The sequence below is a fragment of the Ischnura elegans genome, chromosome 4 (assembly GCF_921293095.1).
Source record: "Ischnura elegans chromosome 4, ioIscEleg1.1, whole genome shotgun sequence".
Lineage (NCBI taxonomy): Eukaryota > Metazoa > Arthropoda > Insecta > Odonata > Coenagrionidae > Ischnura > Ischnura elegans.
In genome coordinates, this window is record NC_060249.1 from 56441714 (window position 1) to 56461626 (window position 19913).

At 37.3% G+C, this 19913-nt stretch overlaps 1 protein-coding gene across 2 annotated transcripts in view; it reads left to right on the plus strand.

Annotated features, from left to right (window-relative positions):
• The window catches only part of LOC124157536 (transformation/transcription domain-associated protein), a 105849-nt gene that overhangs the window by 71438 nt on the left and 14498 nt on the right, over positions 1–19913 (plus strand). For both annotated transcript variants that reach the window (XM_046532351.1, XM_046532352.1), the window contains exons 49-57: positions 46–323; positions 4393–4564; positions 8988–9155; positions 10151–10405; positions 11162–11344; positions 16523–16619; positions 17547–17755; positions 18527–18868; positions 19517–19786. In XM_046532351.1, coding sequence (XP_046388307.1) covers positions 46–323; positions 4393–4564; positions 8988–9155; positions 10151–10405; positions 11162–11344; positions 16523–16619; positions 17547–17755; positions 18527–18868; positions 19517–19786 — 1974 coding nt within the window. The remainder of the gene's footprint in view (positions 1–45; positions 324–4392; positions 4565–8987; positions 9156–10150; positions 10406–11161; positions 11345–16522; positions 16620–17546; positions 17756–18526; positions 18869–19516; positions 19787–19913) is intronic.

The window sequence follows — 19913 nt, forward strand, 5'->3', positions numbered from 1 at the left end:
TGTGGCTTTCAGATTTCAATTTCATAATCTTGTTTGTTATTGTAGGAAACCTATGACTCACTCTCTGACCTGTACACATTGCTATGTGAGGAAGACATGTGGGCTGGGCTATGGCAGCGTAGCTGGGGTGGCAATAATGCCCCACCTCGGTATCGTGAAACAGCTGTGGCATTAGCGTATGAACAGCAAGGATTCTTTGAAAGGGCCCAAAATGCATATGAAAATGTGATGTCCAAAACTAGGCAAGCCCAGGAACAAGGGAATAATAATTCTGTGATGAGTCAAAGTAGTGAATATTCCTTGTGGGAAAAACATTGGGTGAGGTAAGTGACATCACCATTTATAGTTTATTGTGTAAGTTGACTTAAATCGAACTCTATGAAGTGATTATAATATAGAGGTACCATTATAATATTTCCTATCAACACTGACAGTGTTGCAGTCAAATCCAGTTATAAACGTGGCCTTGGGGGGACAGATTGTACAGATTGTATTCACATGTCACCAGTAATCCATGTTATCAATTAAAGCATCTACCATATGTAATGGTTGAAGCTTTTGTCCATGATGTACGTTGATGGGAGGCAAGATAATCTGTAATTTTCTCTAGGCATGACAGTTGGTAGCATTTCTATGTCTCTTAAGTTTTATCTTTTGCTGGTGAAAAATATGTGGGTCATGATTACTTTGTTTATTAAATTAGTTCATCAATTTAATGATCTTATCAAGAATTTTTTCTACATCAGGTGTCTTTAATTCACTTTCATCTTAATCTACTTCATTCTCACCCTTGCCTGCTGAAGATATGTACCACTGTTCTAAACCGTCTCTGAATTGCTGCCTCTATTTCCTCATTATTCATGTGGCCCACACTAGACTTTCGTCATCTTCATGCACTCAGGCCGCTAGATTATTCAGTTTGTCTGCAAAAACATTTAAAGCTTCAGGGTCATTCCATGTCAGTTCATCCAGGCATGACACCCACCGACTCGGATTTTGATGAAACTTGGTAATTTTCACCCTTCCATGTAGGAATGAAAAAGTGTAAAGTGTTTCTTGGCTATCTCTAATAGTTTTTTTTTCCATTCCCCAACCGGAGGACCCAACACGGACTACCAGAATCGTGAAAAGGGATTTTTTTACATAAATTTTTTTTTAACAACAAAGCAAGCAAAAAGCCATGAATTTTATTTTTACAGGTGGTGGGTCATACCTTCAGGAATATTAGAAAAAATAATTTAGCTTGATTCAGATATTGCCTCAGGTCAAAATTTGATGTTTTATAGAACCATGTTTTTGACGCAAAATTTTCTAAAATGTTATGAAACATATGAATTTAGAGAATTTACAATATCACTTAGGATAATTTTTCATTAGTTTTTGGAATCCTCATGACTTCTATAGTAAACCTGCAAATTTTCATAAGAATCGGATGAAAACTATGGCTGAGACAAATTATTTCCCACAGGAGGTACAAGTGCCTGTGGAGACAGCATTCATTGAAAAACTGCAGTTTCACCCGAACTTCAAATGGTCGTGGAAAAAAAAATATTAGAGATAGCCAAGAAATATTTTACACTTTTTCATTCCTACATGGAAGGATGAAAATTGCCTAGTTTCATCAAAATCCGAGTCGGTGGGTGTCATGCCTGGATGAACTGACATGGAATGACCCTTCATTCCTTCTTTGGTGAATCCCTAAAAATCACTTTGTCTCTCACTATCGCCTATTAGCGATATACGCTTGTATCAATAATTTTGAATGGCAGAAGTAGTTGAGGTATCAGGTCAATGACTTCTGAATAGGGAGGTTTCCTTAAAATTTTGCTGTATAGGGGTTCATAGTATTGTGGTTTTACTGTTTTGCCTCTTTTACCTAGAATTTATGAAAATTTGACAAATGTTTTTTTTAAGTTGTTTGTATATTTTCCATCTGAAATTTACATTTCTTACTACAAATGTTTTTTACAAAAAATGTGAAAACTACTAGAAAACAGATTTTGTTTTACATGGGAGGGATAGGAAAATTATCTGTGCCAGAAAAAGTGCTTATGTCAGGAAATTATTATGCTTTTGTTTTAAATATTTACTGTATGCTTTCTTTCATATGGTTTTTTTAAAATGTTTTTGAAATCATTTTGAGCTTATTTTCTGAAGAAGGATGCTTTAAACACCATCTTTCAACAAACTGAATAGAATGAAAAAAGATCTGATGCTTTCCCGGCGTATACTGGTAGTGATGGCTGTTTGGGTGCTCCACCTGGCAAGTTCCTTCATGGCTGCCGACTTTTCAGGGTACAAGTCATACTCCATCCTCAGGGCTGAATGTCTTTTCTCGGAAAGTGTTTGTCTTATATAGTGGTGCCGGGAACTCAGGTTCTCTCTCATTGATCCTTGGTATTAGCCAATCGGATTCTATGCAATGCAGGTTTCCAGACGTTACTGAGGGAGTAACCGCCATCTCTATTGAAGTTGTTGTCCATTAGCCAGATCTCTATGGCCTCCTTCGTAATCCTTTCCCAATATTTCTTCTCTCGAGAGATGATTTTAACATCTACCCAATGAATGGTATGGTTTTGGTTGATGCTGTGTTCAGCCACTGCAGATTTTTCAGGTTGATATAGCCTGAAATGCCTTTGATGTTCCTTTATTCTTGTGGCAATTGTCCTGCCAGTTTCACCCAAGTAATCTTCCTCACATTCAGAGGGAATCTGATATATGCCGGGAGAGTCAAGGCCACAGGGATCTTTGGCTCTAACTAGTTGGTACCTAACCTTAGTACAGGGCCGGAAGAAGGATTCAATTCTGTGTCTTTTCAAAATTCTGGAGATTTTGCCGGAAATCGTGGACACGTATGGTATTCCGGCTCTTGCCACCAGTTCCTGGCATCTTCATCCTCCTGGGCGCCTTCTCGATCACTGGTGGCCCTTCTAAGGGCCGAAGATATCTCCCCTTTGTCGTAGCCATTCAGGTGGAAAGTCTTTTTAAGATGATTAATCTCCTGTGCTAGGCTATCAGAGTTGATTATGGCCCTCGCTCGGTGGAATAGCGTGGACAAAACCGATCTTCTTTGGGATGGAGGATGATGACTACGTCCATTCAGATAAAGGTCGTTATGCGTGGGTTTCCAGTAGACGCTGCACCCCAGTCTGGGAGGAGCAGGTGCTGTGGGCCCTTGGTGGGACCCTGGTGACGTCCTCTGAGAGACCTGATTTTTTGATCAGGGCAAGCATCTTCCTAGTGATGGCATCAGTAGGGTCACGGAACCTTACGGTATACTTGATCCTGGAGGGTATATGTGATCTTTCGTCAGTAATCCTCAGTGTTTATGAGAACAGTGGCATTCACTTTGTCCGCTGGAAGAATAGTCACCTCTTGGTTTGCAGTGCTCTTAAGGGTGAGCGCTCTTGTCTGGTGGTGGTGGGCTGTGAATGTGGAGAAGTTTATATGCATTTCTCGACTCGACATTCAGCCCTGAGGATGGAGGACGACTCCTACCCCGAAAGGTCGGCAGCCATGAAGGAGATTACCCGGTGGAGCATCCGAACAGCTTTCACTACCCAACTAATAAGAATTGCTAGCTCAGCTGCCTTTGTTTAATATATAGCCGACTCTCGATTATCTGGCTGCGGTATATCCGTGTTGCGAGGGTGATAATCATTATCCATGATTATCACCCTTGCTAAATATTTTCTGCGATTTTTATTTAAAAAATTGGATGCAAAATCACCGGAATTAAAGCATATCAATGATAGGATACTCCGGGCTCATTATTTTCATTAGAATCCCCATCGTAAAACGGAAGATCTTGTGTGCTAGTTGCATTCACGGGAGCTCCGTGTTCCTGTTTTCCAAGCCTTGCAGTGCATGATTGTGCTCCGTGATCAAGGATACACATCCCGCAGCAGTTGCAACCCGGGCAACTTGTGCAAGACGCGACTACGGGGCTTGGTGCCTGAAAGTGTTGTTTCTGACATCGCACAGTGGTTTTGAAGCATTCGTGCAAACAACTTTTTTGTATCCGTGATCACGCAGCCGTGGATGCGTGGTTTTCGAAACCAGTTCTTATATGGAGCTGTAATAATATGAGTAAAACCTTGTTATCGCCGCTAAAAAGATTGCGGACTGAAGAAAAAAGCCCTCAATGAGTCCAGGAAGCACTCTAGAATAACAGAATAACTGCATAAATAATAATAATATATTGTTTGCTTTACATAAATTATGAAATTTACAAGACATTAAAGTGAAAGATTGGGTAATCTGTGTTTTCCAATTATTCATGCCGTCTCTCAGCCTGGATAATCAGGAGTATGCAGTAAATAGGAATTCTATATATGCCTTGGAATTTTGGCATATTTTCTCCTATGTTTTTCACCTATCATCTTTTTCCAGGTGCTCTAAAGAACTGAATCAGTGGGAGCTGCTGATGGATTATGGAAACACCAAGGGTTGTTACAATCCATTCCTTGTTCTGGAGAGTTCGTGGCGCCTTCCAAACTGGGTTGCCATGAAAGAAGCATTGTCACTTGTTGAGCTTAGTTGTCCCAAAGAAATGGCATGGAAGGTTAGTGAGTTAGTCTAAGTCATTGCAAAGTATTTTGAATTGAGTAGTGGCCTATGGCTATCACTCCCCCATCAATGTGCAAAATGATATAAATTAGTAAGAAATTGTGTCGAACTTCGTGGCAATGCATTGAGCTGGAATATCTGTCATCATTTTTACACTCTGCCTAAACTAATGATGGCAAGAATTTATATTTCTTTGAGTAGCATGTGGCCTACACATTTTCAACTAGAGATAAGTAAAACTGTTTGTTTTGATAAACACCTCATTTTGACTCTGTTCAGTGAAAGGAAAAGTCAGTTCTCAACTGGATATAAAAACTTTTTGGCATTTTTTTTATTAGCCCATTAAACATGAGATAGTTAATTATGATCTCATTAGCTTGAGTGTTACTTGGTGTGAGTAAAAATTGTTTCAATTAAGCTACGGTCTCATGATGTCTTTTTGTAATCCAGATGCTGGGAAATACATATGTGTTGACTTTTGTCTTGCAGAAGTTACCAAAAGCTTACTTATACTTCTTTCTCTAATCCCCTTTTGCTATTAGGCGTCAAGGGCTTACTTACACTATACATAGAATTTTACAAGTACATGTAAATATTTATGGATGATTTTAGCATAGTGGAACTTGAATGAATATCTGAACCAAATTAGAACTGGTTCTGTTCATGAATTTGTACAAGTTGTGTTGAAATGGTAAAGTTTTGTATTCATTCATATGTTCACGCAATCACTCATTGGCTTCTATGTGTTAATCTATTGGACCTAAATGACTGAACCTATATGACTGGTCTGAGGCCTAGCCATCTTGGCTCATCAAAGCTTGCTATGGTAGGCCTGGACTATGGCTAGATGGCTGACCAGTGTTTGATCATAGTGCTCTACAGTGGTAGGCAGGTTAAACATGGGGCTGGCGCAATTGGTGGCAGATCCAGGATAGGGACAAGGGGGGTGGGGGGGGTAATATCCCAGTAATAGTGAGGGTCCAGGAAATGAAATTATGCAAATTTTGAAAATTTTAAGACTTCAACACAAATCAAGATTGTCTCATGACTAATTTACCAAAGAATTAGGTTTTAAAATAAACATTTATGCACATTTTTAGTAAATATACATCTTGTTAACTTTCTATCATGCACCCAGAGTTTTCCGTGAACTTCTGGGTTTTCAGGGCTCTCCTGGATTATAATTTTATCCAGTGTAAATTGGATACTCCAGGGGGGGCCGTAGCCCCTCTCTGAATCCGCCTCTGGGCAAAATGGATCAAGAAAGATCCTAATGAAGGGGCAAACCATTCACTATTCCATCTCCATTGCTGAAGTTTTTAATTTTTCATTGCTAGACAAGTATTAGAAATATACTGTATGTGAAGAACGTAAATTTTTATTTATTCCTTCTGTTTTCTTTAAACGTTAATGATTCAAGTTAGATCAATAGACGTGAATCTCTCTGTGAAGTTCTTCTGTTAGTCACTATTGTCACATTCCTTATTCCTATCCATAACAGTCTAGTGATGCATTATGCATATACGTGAAAGGTAGGACTGGAAAAGAAACTGTGATCAAACAGGATTGCCTTTTTGTTATAAATGCCCCTGGAAAGCAGTTATTGGATTACTTTGATCATTGCATCACAATCAGGCAACTAGAATAGAAAGGGGAAAAAATTCAAATTTCAAACTAGGTGTCCTAAAAAATTTATCATTTGTTGGGAAATAAATTTTCATTCGCTGAGACATTTTATTTATTCTTACACTGTAACAAAAAATCTCATCTTTATAGTATTGGAAACAATATTATTGTGTATTTTCCTTTTGGAAGGTTCATTTTACTAGTAAAATAAAGCTATGACATTTATGGCTGCAATAAAACACTCATGCACTGATGTATGACATTTAATTTTTTTGCAGATTAAGTAAGCATACAATTTCTGAAATGACTTCAATTAACAACTTGTCCAGGAACTGTAAAAAAGATGGACACCTTTCCACTTCATTTTGTGCTAGAACAAGTGTGAAGAAAGGTTCTAAAATTTTCTGGCCATGTTTTGAAAGATAAAAAGATTATTAACCAGCAAAATTGGTACTACTCACAAAATAATTATGAGCGTTTTAAATTCATTGTTCAATTACATATGCATGGTAAGAATACATGAAAGCTGATGAAATCAGTTACATATAAAATAAAATGTCTACACAGTTAGACTTAAGTTAAATGTTTATTGACATTATTTATTATTGGTCACATTTTTATTTTTCTGAAATCTAGTTCTGACACTGGTCGTTATCAAAATGTTCGGTATGCAGTGGAAGTTAATGGATAATTTTGTGAAAACATCATGCAGAAAATTTCAGTTTTGTCGAGTTTTCGAATGTTTAACCAGTTCGTCAGTCAGTTGGGAAAATTGGCCGAAAGGGTCTCTGAAATATGACATGATTCCGTGGTGGAAGATATTTCTCCTCATTAGAAATGTAGTCAGCTTTCGTCTTTAATATCGCACCATTTATGGGCAGTCCTTCTGACCTTTGTTGACAAAACCACTTGAATAGTACACATTCCATTTGAGGATGTTCCCCTTGCCGCAAATGTTTTTGGTTGCTAGGTGTTCCTTTTGCCACTGCTGCACAAATTTTATTTTTTTTTCTTTAATACTGTGAACAACGTAAATGACAAGACACCAAACTGCCTCCCAATATCTGTATTTGAAGTCCAACTACTTTCGCAATCGTCTATAATTTTAATTTTGGTTTTAAGATCCAAAGATTTACATTTCCCAGACATGATGCACTGGTGCAAATCACCTGACACTACTACGACCTTGAGACTGAGTAAACTCCGCCCATCAAAGCTAGTAAACTCCATCCGTTACCCACAGCCCAACTCTCCGTTGCCGTATGATTGGGTGCATCCTGTCGACGGTATGGTGGAAGTTTACCAATCACTCTCTTCTGCTGAATTGCCTTGGATCGTGCTCTAAGGATCGGGTGCATTAAGTTCACTCCTCTATAATCTGAGAGTTTTTTGGAGAGTGATACAAAATCTTCAGTTCCTCTGAAAAAAAAACCTTGGGCAGTTTACATGCCTATGATAAAAGCAACACATGATAAAATTGGCTAAGACGCACATGCAGCATTACAAAATTCGGAGCGGAATATTATTTTTGACACAGGAGTCTGTATATATGAGCTTTTAATCATTGCCTAGAGATTCAAAGGATCTGGTGTAGGAAGGAGCATTTTAAAAATTCTGCTCGTATAGTGCATCGCCCTTAAAAGTAACCTGCATCTAAGTTAAACCATTCGTTTAAACAAATTTAAGGGATTTTAAGGAAGTGCGTAACAGTTTTGCTGATATGATGCGAAACTTTGAATCGTACAGAATATTGGACAGTATGAAGAAGAGATAATGAAGATTCTCTATGATTGGTTTTAAGGTACAAAGATTTACATTTCCCAGACATGATGCCAAGTAAAGGATTTCTGCTATCAGCAGAATAATTCTGCTTTTACAAATTTTTTTACTGTTTTACTGTTGATTACTAGGTGGTGCTGAGTCCTCGCTCGCTAACCTAATGTTGATTGTATTTTTACCATCTTGGTAATAACTGTGATTTTCCTACGCGACAATAGCCGACGATGTCTTGATCAAACTACATTCCTATGCATATATCAAATATCGAAATATACATTGCCAGATAGCGTGCAGCGACTGATAACGTTACTCTAGCTTTCCATAAGTCGAAATACAATGCAAGGCCGATCTAACTACGACAGTGTTGCGCTTTCCACTTCCTTACCTAACACGGGAAGATGGAGGGGTTTTCACTACTACGTAAAGCCAGTCAAAGATGGGGGTGGGGGAACTAACCATGGAGAGTCTTATGGAACTAACTTCCTCTCTTACTGTCATCTTCCTCCAATTCTGGTCCCTGGGATAACTGGGCCTAACAAAAGAAGAACGTAAAATGGGAGCGCGCAGAAAGTATTCAAGGCCATAAATCACATAAATGCTTGGACATAACTGGCTTTAGGTGTTCTTTATCTGATGCACATCTTTTATTTTTAGTTTATTAAACACATAATACAAAACATGATAGTTAATCCTTGCTCGGCGGAGCATCGCCCTCGAGAAATATCTGTCATAACACCAACTGTACACGGTGGAAGAAAATTTTTGATCTCACTAAATCCGTTTTATTTTACATGTGAAACATAGACCATTTGGTGGTACAAAGACTATCACTCGCTAAAATGCAATTCTCGTAAAATGCCGTATTCGCTAAACCAGGCTTCCACTGTACTTAGTTGTGTAATCATTGCTTTCATTGCTTATGGTATACTTTAATGCATAAATAAGTTTTGGAGGGAAAAATTATTCATTTTTCTGTGATTTATGGCACACATTTTTTGTGCTCAATTTTTCAGGTTAATTTATACAGAGGTTTCCTTGCCATTTGTAATCAAGAGGAGCAGCAGCTGAGTATGGTAGAGCGACATGTGGAAGTAGCCAGTGGTTTGTGTATGAGGGAATGGAGGCGGCTCCCTCGAATTGTTTCCCATGCTCACCTCCCATTGCTCCAAGCTGCTCAGCAGGTTAGTTAATCGTTTTTTAAATTGCATTTATTATTTACATTTCAAGTATTGGTGTTTTATCCTTGCTCTTGTAATTGAATCCTCTTTCATATGCTGTGAGAGTTGGATTGGCTTAGATATTATAAAGAGGCTAATGTATAAATTATAGTTATTTTTTTGCAATGTACGTCTTTTCTGTGATTAATTCCACTGTATTATTTTAATAAGTAATTTGACCTTTTGCCTTGAAAATAGTTATAAAATGGAAGCAGAAGTCCTAAAGTTTAAATTACGTGTCGTAAATATTATTCGCATTCTTACCACATTCTCATAACCTTGTAAGTTCTGTGTTTCTGGCTGCTGCATTTTATCCAGTGCAGCACTGTATCAACATTAATATGCTCCTATGAATGAATTGCTCACAAAAGATAAACCTAGGTTTTATTTTCATAATAAACTCCTTTATTCTGCTATAGAGCAAAATAATTTGTTGATCATGCTTGAGTGTTTTGGAAAGGTAAATGAGAGGTAGTTTGGCAAACTTATTACATGTGTAGTATAGCATTGATCTTGAGAGAGATCTAAGTGCCAAGGAGAGGATTCAAATTAGAATACATGAGCCAGTTTTGTTCTGAGCCCTATATTAAATGACACTGGAGTGTGTCACAGAAAACCGTTTAGAAAAGACATTTTCTGTGGAGTTCGGTTGTTGTCAAGCTATTCTTGTGCTAGCCCTGTAAATAATTTGGACTGTCTTTCTTTCTGTAACTGTGTTTACTTTCTGTTAGTGTGGTTTATCGGTAAGCATGATGGTTTTTGTATGGCACTGTTCTTGACTGTTATTTTCAAACATGTGCCAATAGTATGCATTAGGATCAAACATTCCCACTGGTCACTTCTAAGAATTTTTACTGGTAAAATTTTAAGATAAGTATAAAGGTAGAAAGATTTACATGTGATACTTCAGCTTTTTTTAACTGATTGAATGTTAAGTATTTCTTATCCATTTTTTTCAGATAATGGAGTTACAGGAAGCACTTCAAATACATCAGGGCCTATTGCATGCACGGAACTCATCACTTCATGATATGAAAGCAATTGTGAAAACGTGGCGAAATCGTTTGCCTGTTATTGCAGATGACCTTTCTCATTGGAGTGATATTTTTACATGGAGGCAGCATCATTATCAATTCATTGCGTCTCATTATGACTCACACCAAAGTGATACTGCAGCTAACCACAGCATGCTTGGAGTTCATGCTTCAGCTCAGGTATTCCAATGTTATAATTATTTTACCTCTACTGGATTTGTTTAGTTGAGATGGGATGACATAGCCATGCAAGTGGGGTTGTGTGGTAACCTAGTGGGTGGAGGACTCAACTACTAACTGAAGAGTCCCAAGTTCAAATCCTTAGTTAAGCTTTCAGAGGCTTGTGGGGCTTCGTCATTCACCTTCAGATATATTTAGTGCCTGGTATAGCAAGTGGTTTTCTGGGGATTATGAGCTCTTATTAAACTGAGTTTCCACTGTATTTGTAAAATCGTCATGTTTTCTTTTTGTTTTTAAGTCTTCTTTTTTTTACCTAATATTCTCATACCGTAAAAATTCAAAAAAGTTTTCTCGGGATTTCTCTCCGATACATAACTGAATTTCATTTTCTAGATTTTTGCAGTGATTAGATGCACTATAGTATACCATTTTCAGGTTTACTTTTTTGTGGAGTACACTAAAATTTCTCAATGATTTTTCCTCCTGCTGGGGACATTGAGCAATAAAAGTTCATTCCACTCGGAAGTAAACCCAAAAATGGATTACAATAATGCATTTAATGAATTTGTTTTATGTCATTTTATGGTTGCATTTTGGAATTTTTGACCATCTTTGGTAATGACGTATGCCTGCAATAGTACCGTAGCATAAAATTTTTATCATGCATGCTCAAAAAATTTATGAACTTAAAAATAAATATTTTCTCAATTCAAAAAATGTTTTATTTGTTAAAAAAATGTATTTTCTCTTATCCAGGCCATCATTCACTTTGGTAAGGTAGCTAGAAAACACAATTTGACAGGGGTGTGTTTGGACTCCTTGTCAAGAATTTACACTATCCCTAGTGTACCTATTGTTGACTGCTTTCAGAAGATACGCCAACAAGTGAAATGTTATTTGCAAATGGCACAAATAACTGGAAAAAATGAACTCCAAGAGGTATTTTACTTCTTATAAACTTTTATGATTAGTGCCCTGTGTGTTTTTTATAATTATTTATTTCAAGGGATGAATTGATACAAATGAATTAGCAGCTAATATGACATTGTTTATATCGGTCTTGTAGACCTAGCTGATACCCTATGTGATTATACCATATTTTATTACCACCGTTTTACCTCCCATTTACACCCTTTTATTTTTATACCTCCATTTCACAAATGCTCAACAATCGCCCACAATATCAAATCTGCTCATCTGGTAGCCCAACAATTGGAATGCACTCAGCTGGCAGTAGCCGGAACGTAAACCCTCACCTCTGGAGCTTGGAGAATTGGAAGTGAGCGTTTATGCTCCGGCTACTGCCAGCTGTTCGCATTCCTATTGTTTATTAGATGAGCAGATTTGATATGGTGGGTGATTGTGGAGCCTTGGTGCAGTAGAGGTCTTGATTCGGCTTACTAGACAGAGTGTTGAATAGTACTGCTGTAGTGCTCTAGACCTGAGCAACCCCCTCCATGAAATCCTAAGAAAGATTCAAAATTTGAAAGCTCAAATCTTATTGTTTTTTCCATTGTTGAACGATGCTTTCCCTTTGTTTATAATTAGAGATGTGCAAATTGTATCCGCGAATACTCGAATACCTCGAAAACTTGAAAGTATTCAATGTTCGAGATCTCGAATAATAAATTTAAAAATACGATCTCGAATACCTTGAATACTTTGAATTTCGCCCCATACACTGTCGCATGCACGTCGTTGGTAGTTGACTCGGAAACATCATAGAGGACTGTAGTCGTTTAGTGCATGCAGCGCTGTTTTAGGCAAGTCGACGAACTACATCAAATTCGTGGAAAAGAGTGGTGAACAGATACTGTATGACGTGGGGAACCGAAAATGATCGGGTGAAAATCCGATAATAAACGTTTAGTATGCTTTGCGCAATTTTAGTATTCTTTGTATTCCAAATTTGAGATACTCAAATATTCGAGCTATGATTTAATATTCGAGTTTGATAAATCTGCTATTCCACCCATCTCTAGTTTAAACATATATACGCACAATATCGCTTTGACGCTCTCCATTTTCACAGCCATTGATCACTTTAGATTTCTCTTTTAGGTTTATGCTTTTTCTTGGTAGCTTCTTGATTTTTCTACCTGCATTCCTATTTATTGTCATTGTTCTCTTGGTTTGTACTCCGTAAGGCTCTATCAAAATCACATACTACTGCACTGTATTCCTGAGATGCAGAGGGCCTACCTGCTGGGTGGGAATGAAGCCATTGTGTTTGAGACTCTAGTGGACCCTTCTACGTGTTGATGCTATTCATACGGAACTCAGGCACCGCTCCCATTTCTCCCCCGTGAATACCGATGGACTTGAAGGCTTGAGGCGTAGACCCTGTAAATTGAAGTCAATTCACCCAATAACCTATGGGTAATTCCATGTCAAATCAACACAGAAAAGTGACATTTTTAACCCGACCACTTCAGATTTCTTTCAAATTTGGTGTATTGAATGGTACTGGGAAGTGATGGAAAAATACCAATTTGTAGAGGTATATGATGATTTTGACAAAAGTTACAGATCCGCAAATGTTGTAAATTTGTCGAAATTTCAGCGTGTCTCTCTAAAGGTAAATGACTATAATTCCGGTTCTATTCAAGGTAGAAAAATGAAACTTTTAACAAAATCAAAGGATGATTTCCTAGAAGCATTTTCATCCAGTTTAAAGCATATAATACCACACTCATTCATAACACAACAGCAGTCACAATTCTTTAAAACTACGAAAGAAGAACTCAAAGTGAATGAATATCTTGTGGTTTGTGATTTTGCAGAGAACTACTCCTTCATCATTCAAGATGAAGTTCAAGGATTTTACTGGAATAACTCACAGGCCACAATTCATCCATTCGTGGCTTACTATAGAGACGTTACATCTAATAAAATGCAACATGTGTCATAAGTAGAATTATCTGACTGCTTTTATCATGATATCGTATGTGTGTATTGTTTCCAGCAAAATTTCATCAATTCCCTGAATTGACACTTTTTAACTCCAAAGCACATTTACTATTTTTCGGATGGATGTGCTGCCCAATACAAAAACTGAAAATATTTCATCAATCTGAGCTACCATCAGGAAGGCTTTGATGTCACAACAGAATGGCATTTTTTTACAACAGCTCATGGCAAAGGACCTTGTGATGGGGTTGCAGGGACTGTAAAAAGACAAGCCTCACTTGCAAGCCTCAAGAGATCTTTTGATAACCATGTATTGACAGCACAAGAGTTGTTTCAGTGTAGCAAAGTAAATATTCCATCATGTACCTTCAACTATACACTGACTTCCCATCACGATGAAGACATGGCCAAGCTGAAGCAACATTTTGAGGCCCCTGGGGGGATTAGCCCCCCTAGCCCCTCTTTGAAACCACCCCTGGTTTTTACCAATTTTAACTGTATTTTCATTGAAGCTACCCATCATATTGTTTTCTGTAACACTGCAGTGATATAGCCATGAACTATACCGTTCAACAATGGGCATTTCATATTTAAGTGGTACTTCTTGCATTTTGCTTGTGTAGTTCCGTAGAAAAATAATTTTTTGGGCACGATGCCTTGAGTGTGCCATCTTGATATTTTGTATGCGTGTAGTAAAATGTATGAGCAATAACATATATTTTTATTAAAAAAATTGAAGCGGGGGTGTTTTGAGATATTCAAGGTCAAAGGTCAAGGTCAATGACCTCGAGTATTGAAATTATTATAAATAGGCCATGTTGTATATCAATGTAAAGCCCTTCATATTACCTTTCCAAAAACATAAGTTTCATTTTTCTACCTCGAATAAAACCGGAATTATAGTCATTTACCTTTAGAGAGACACGCTGAAATTTCGACAAATTTACAACATTTGCGGACCTGTAACTTTTGTCAAAATCATCATATACCTCTAAAAATTAGTATTTTTCCATCACTTACCAGTACCATTCAATACACCAAATTTGAAAGAAATCTGACGTGGTCGGGTTGAGAGGTGTGTTGAATTCACACACCCCTAAAGGCAAAAATTACGTCTCAAACAGTATTGCTTTCAAAAATCTCATTTCCACTAGCTCCACGCTTAATTAATGATCTAAATTCACTAATGTCATTCTTTTAAGGAGGAGAGATAAATGACTTTTATATGCTGGCTATCTGGACTGCATGACGAGAAATGCTTTTGGCCATTTGCAACAATGGATTTCGATTATTATATGAACTAAGAAGAAGATTTGAGGCAAGCAATACTATTAATTTGTGTAAAATGATATCAATTTCGCATTTACTTAGCGCAAGTTCACATTTTATCAAGAGAGCGTTAAGGGTATTTGATTAGGCTACACAGCGTTGGGATGTTTCCGGAGGAATGAATTTGCATGATATCGAGGCATGAGTGTACCGTGGGCGGATGCAGAAATCTTAAGTGTCCATTGCATTTTCCAACTATTTCCTTGCTTAAAATGCTTTAATAGCCTTAGAAGTACGCCGTGTTTGGTCTCATTCTTTTTTTTTAATTACGAGCACATTACCAGGGGCGGAGCTAGGAGGCTGGGGGGTGTTTAGGTGCAACTAATACCGGGGTGGGTGGGGGTATGGAATGCCCACCAGGATAAGCGGTAGGTGTGAGATCAATAAATTACGGAATTTTAAGATAAATGGTTCAAAATGGTGAGTTTTACGGCATCTCTGAGGGATATTTTATTAATCCTTACACTATTCTGTTAGTAATATCAATCCAATTAACTAAAGTGAATTAAACTTAAAAATTTCTCTGAGCTCTGGGTGGGGGGGGGGTTTATCCCCCAACCCTTCGCTGTGATACTGCACATTACTAATACATATTTCAATCTAATAAAAGTATAATGCCAATTGCCGAATGTCAATGTTAGACACCTTTTGGGCTAATAGGTGACTCATGCAGCAGTTGACCTCTAGAAACAGGGAACTTGGAAGCGGGTAAGCTGAAAAGTCAGCAGGCAAGAAAGGGGGAGAGGTGAAAAAAGGTTTCTTTAGTTCTTGTGTAAGTTGATATTTTCTTTCGAAGCTAAGGTCTTCGTAATATGAACCATGCGCAAGCTGGAATCTTTTGTTTGATTTTGGAGAAAAGGAAAGCTTAGAGGGGGAGGGGAATACTGAAAGGAGGGGGATAGTAGTTCTTGGGAAATGCGCATATGTTATTTTCCCACGGCATTGATGCTTTTCCCTGTAGTTTCATCTCGTGGGGAAGATTCAAACGATGTGCCTGTCATTATTAGCCATAAATGACACATTGTATATACTTTGTCTCAATTTTATCAAACAATAGATGCGGCAAAATTATTCGTCAGGACCACTATTATTCGACGCTAGTATTCGAGCAATGATTTACTATTCGAATTCGATATTCCAGTTCAAGAAATTTTCTACTCGACCCAGCTCTAGCTTTTAATGATTATTTATTTTAATGATGTTATTGATGCAAATGATTCATGAAATTTGAAATTAAAAGTTGATTTTTAAAATGTATTTGGTATGCACCTATTTATTTCATCAAGTGAAATAGATGAACGACATTTAATATGATTTGTACAATTCTAGTATTCGAGGTATTCGAAAATTGAGATATTCGAGTATTCGAGCTATGATTTACCATTCGAATTCGATATGCGAGTTCGAGAAATCTGCTATTCGACCCATCTCTACTTTTAATATGAAATACTATAATCCACACTGTGCTAACCTCTTGTTAATCTTATAATTTTGACTCCTATTTTTCTAATTCTCATAAGCTAAATCAACAGTTTGGAAGAGAATCATGATTTCTGCTGGTTATGATACTTTAAATTACCATGTCAAAATTTGCTTAACGTCTACATCACATTCTTTTGTTTTAAATTTTTAAAATGTTTTTTATTGCCAAAACTGCTAAATCATTGAAATTAAGGCCTTTCCCTCGTATTTGTATTTTATCAATCGCTATAAAATAATGAAGTGTTCTCTTTTTAATTTAAAAGATCTTAATCACCCTATGCTTGATTACATTTTTCTTTGAGTTAGGCTTACGTAACTGGAATAAAGTTATATGACAATTCATTTATGTTATTATTTCTAGGAAACTTGTATTCATGTATTATTTACTTTTGTTAGGGCTTGGAGGTGATTGAGTCAACTAATTTGAAATATTTTACCAAAGAAATGACTGCAGAATTCTATGCTTTGAAAGGAATGCTGTTGGCCCAAATAGGTATGAGAAATTATCATTAATGAAATTTATAACTGCTACTGATGAAAACTATTTAAGTCTCTAGAAAGAGTTTCTTTATAATATCATGAAATCCTATATCATTTATCCTGAACCATATTTCATAAAACTTGAACTACAGATGAATCAAAGTGATAATAAGGATAATTTATCATTGCCGAAGTGTAGCAGAGCATGGATTATTCAGCTACCTTTCACTAATTTGCAAATCCTGTGTTGTAAATATTCACTAATATGTATTATCCTATCGTGCCATGTCATTTCCTATTTCTGCCTCCTTCATACATGTTAGTGCTGCAGTTCTTGGTCATTGACCTTGCAAAAGTTAGTACATAATGTGCAGCCAAAATCTTTGGCCCTCAGTTACCTTATCCTTTGACAGGGTATGTTTTTTTCCTATTGCACTGTGTTACATCTCTCACCAAATCATTACTCTCAATCCCAATGAAATTCAAAGATGGTGAATATATCCTCGCCCTACATGTACAAATATCATGCTGAAAAGAAAGTCATTGAACTTGTTAACCTATTGTTACATATTATGTTTTGTGATTTATCCTAAGCTTTATCTTGTTAGTAATATCATGAGCAAACTCATTTACGGCCTGTAAAAATTCACGACACTCTTAGTGAAAAATAAAACAAAAAATTTAGTATGTTACATGTTATGAATTTTGAATGAGTTTTGACTGCTCTAAAGTCACTCTCCACCAAGAATAGTGTCATTAAAAATTTTTGAAAGGCCATTGCATTGCATTAGTTTCATTTTTCTAATACATACATAAATCCTAATTAATATGTTTTACTTATTACTCTTTACTTGCTCCGTGTGATTCTAAAAAATATTGTCTTTCTTGTAATCTGCAGTTTTTCTTTATTGTGGCTCTCATCCTATTCTTTTTTACTTAGGGCGATCTGAAGAGGCAAACAAAGCCTTCTCTGGTGCAGTGCAAATGCATGACACTCTGGTCAAAGCATGGGCATTGTGGGGAGATTACTTGGAAGGTATTTTTACTCGAGATGCAAGGCAGCTGAACTTAGGGGTCTCAGCCATCACATGTTTTCTTCATGCATGTCGTCACCAGAATGAGTCAAAATCTAGGAAATATCTTGCCAAGGTAAATGCAAACAGTGTGTCAATCATATGCATTCCTCATTGAATTAGAATTGCAATTTAACATGATACGTCATTATTGTAAAAACTCAAAATCCAGCAAGGCTGTAGGTTAAATTCCTCACTTACTTATCTTGGGGTTGTGGGTTTAAGTCCCCTCTGAATAAATTTTTCATCACCTATGATATGACTGTGTGTGAAGTTCTTTTTGCATGGTATGATAAACTGCCTATTGGGATTAGTGGGACATACAGGCCTATAAAATTGTCTTGGAAGCAAATCAAAAACATTTTTCTTTTTGATTGACGAAATAAATTTATTTCACGATTGGCAGTACACACATCTGCAAGGCTAAAGTCAAGTATAAAATTTACAAACAGTTGCATACATTTGCAACATGTATTTGCAAACTTGCTTGATATCTTTTATTTGTGATGGATCGGTTTCACAGCGTATTACCTGAATCTACAAGATTTATTCAAAACAAAATAGCATCACAAGTATGCCCTCCATATTTATTTATAGTTTATTTTTATTTCTATTTATACTAAGTTTCCCATCTGTAACTTAATTGTGCTCTTTCCATGTGTATAGATTTTAGCCTTGATTTTACTCCTTGATAGGTAACATTTCTTGAATTATTTGACATTTTATTGAACATTTATTACTTCAAAAATTCATCATATTTAAAATGGCTCCCTCGTATGGATTTTCTGTGGAAATTCTCAGGATTTGCTATTTCAACAAATCAATGGATTGTGTTTTATCTCAATAGGTTCTCTGGCTTTTAACTTATGATGATGAAAAATGTGTGCTGACTGAGGCTGTAGACAAATGGTCAGTAGGAGTACCACCGGCAGCATGGCTTCCTTGGGTACCTCAGCTTCTGACGTGCCTTGTTCGTGCTGAAGGACGCCTAGTACTTAACTTGTTGTCATCAGTTGGACGAGTATTCCCACAAGCAGTTTACTTTCCCATCAGAACTCTCTATCTTACCCTTAAAATTGAGCAGAGGGAGCGGTACAAAAGTGCTGAATTGGCAGCAGCCAAGCAGGCAGCAGCGGCTGCAGCTGCTGCTGCAACATCTACCTCTACCTCAGCTTCCAGCCCAACGAAGGTAAGTTGCAGATCTACTGAACTTTCGACTGTTGTTAAAGGAGGAGAGAGAATGTAATGTATTTGCTAAACAAGGAACTATCAAGAATGGAGAGTAGCTATTATTCACAGTAATAACTGTGGACTAGGCATTGACTTATCTTTACGTAGTCACCCACAAGTGCATTTGCGGTGCAAAAATTCCATGTAGGTATAATCATTTTCCTTGGCCGGGATTCCAGCAATGACTTTTTCCTCTGTGGAATTTTCGCACTGTGTGATCTTGCTGTTGGGTCCTTAAAGGTACAACACTGGTTTGTTGGTGGTTATTTCCTTAAATAATATCTATGATGAATGTCCTTGCATGCTAAGTTCTGGCTTTAGCCATGGTACTGTCACCTTATGTGCACAAACATGCTTCCTTGTGGCATTGTATGTCTGGCAGCATTAACCACCTTGTCCTCTAAAGCCAACAAAACTCTACTGGGGAAGAAAGTTCCTTGGAAGTTCAAGTGGTAGAACACATGGTACGACTTTGGAGATCCAGGTTTGAATCTTGGTCAGGGAAAATGATTTTTCCTCTTTGGGATTTTCCCAGCAAGTGGCTATGTGATGAGTTTTTATATTCCCAAATTTCTTAGTTTTCTGAAACATTGTAAATCATTTTCAGGTAAATGCTAGCAGTGATGCTGGGCAGCAAACTGGTGAGAACACAGCCACAAATGCTGTGCCACAGAGTCCATCTGTTTCTGTTGGCACCACTCCCACTACTGGAGTCGCTGTTCAGACCCAGCCAGCTCAACCTCAACCAAGGATTGCAGGTGGGGAAACAGGGCCCATCCGTGCCACTCCTCCCATGTGGAGGTGCTCTCGTATCATGCACATGCAGAGGGATATCCATCCGACTGTTCTGTCCTCGTTAGAGGGCATTGTTGATCAGGTACGTTTTGTACAAAATATCGATAACTCAGTTAGAATTGTAGCTAAATATGATAAGTGATTCGTATGTAACTTCAGTATGTCTCCAGGTACCCCACGCATGTCATAGTAATTCCAGTCTTCAATAT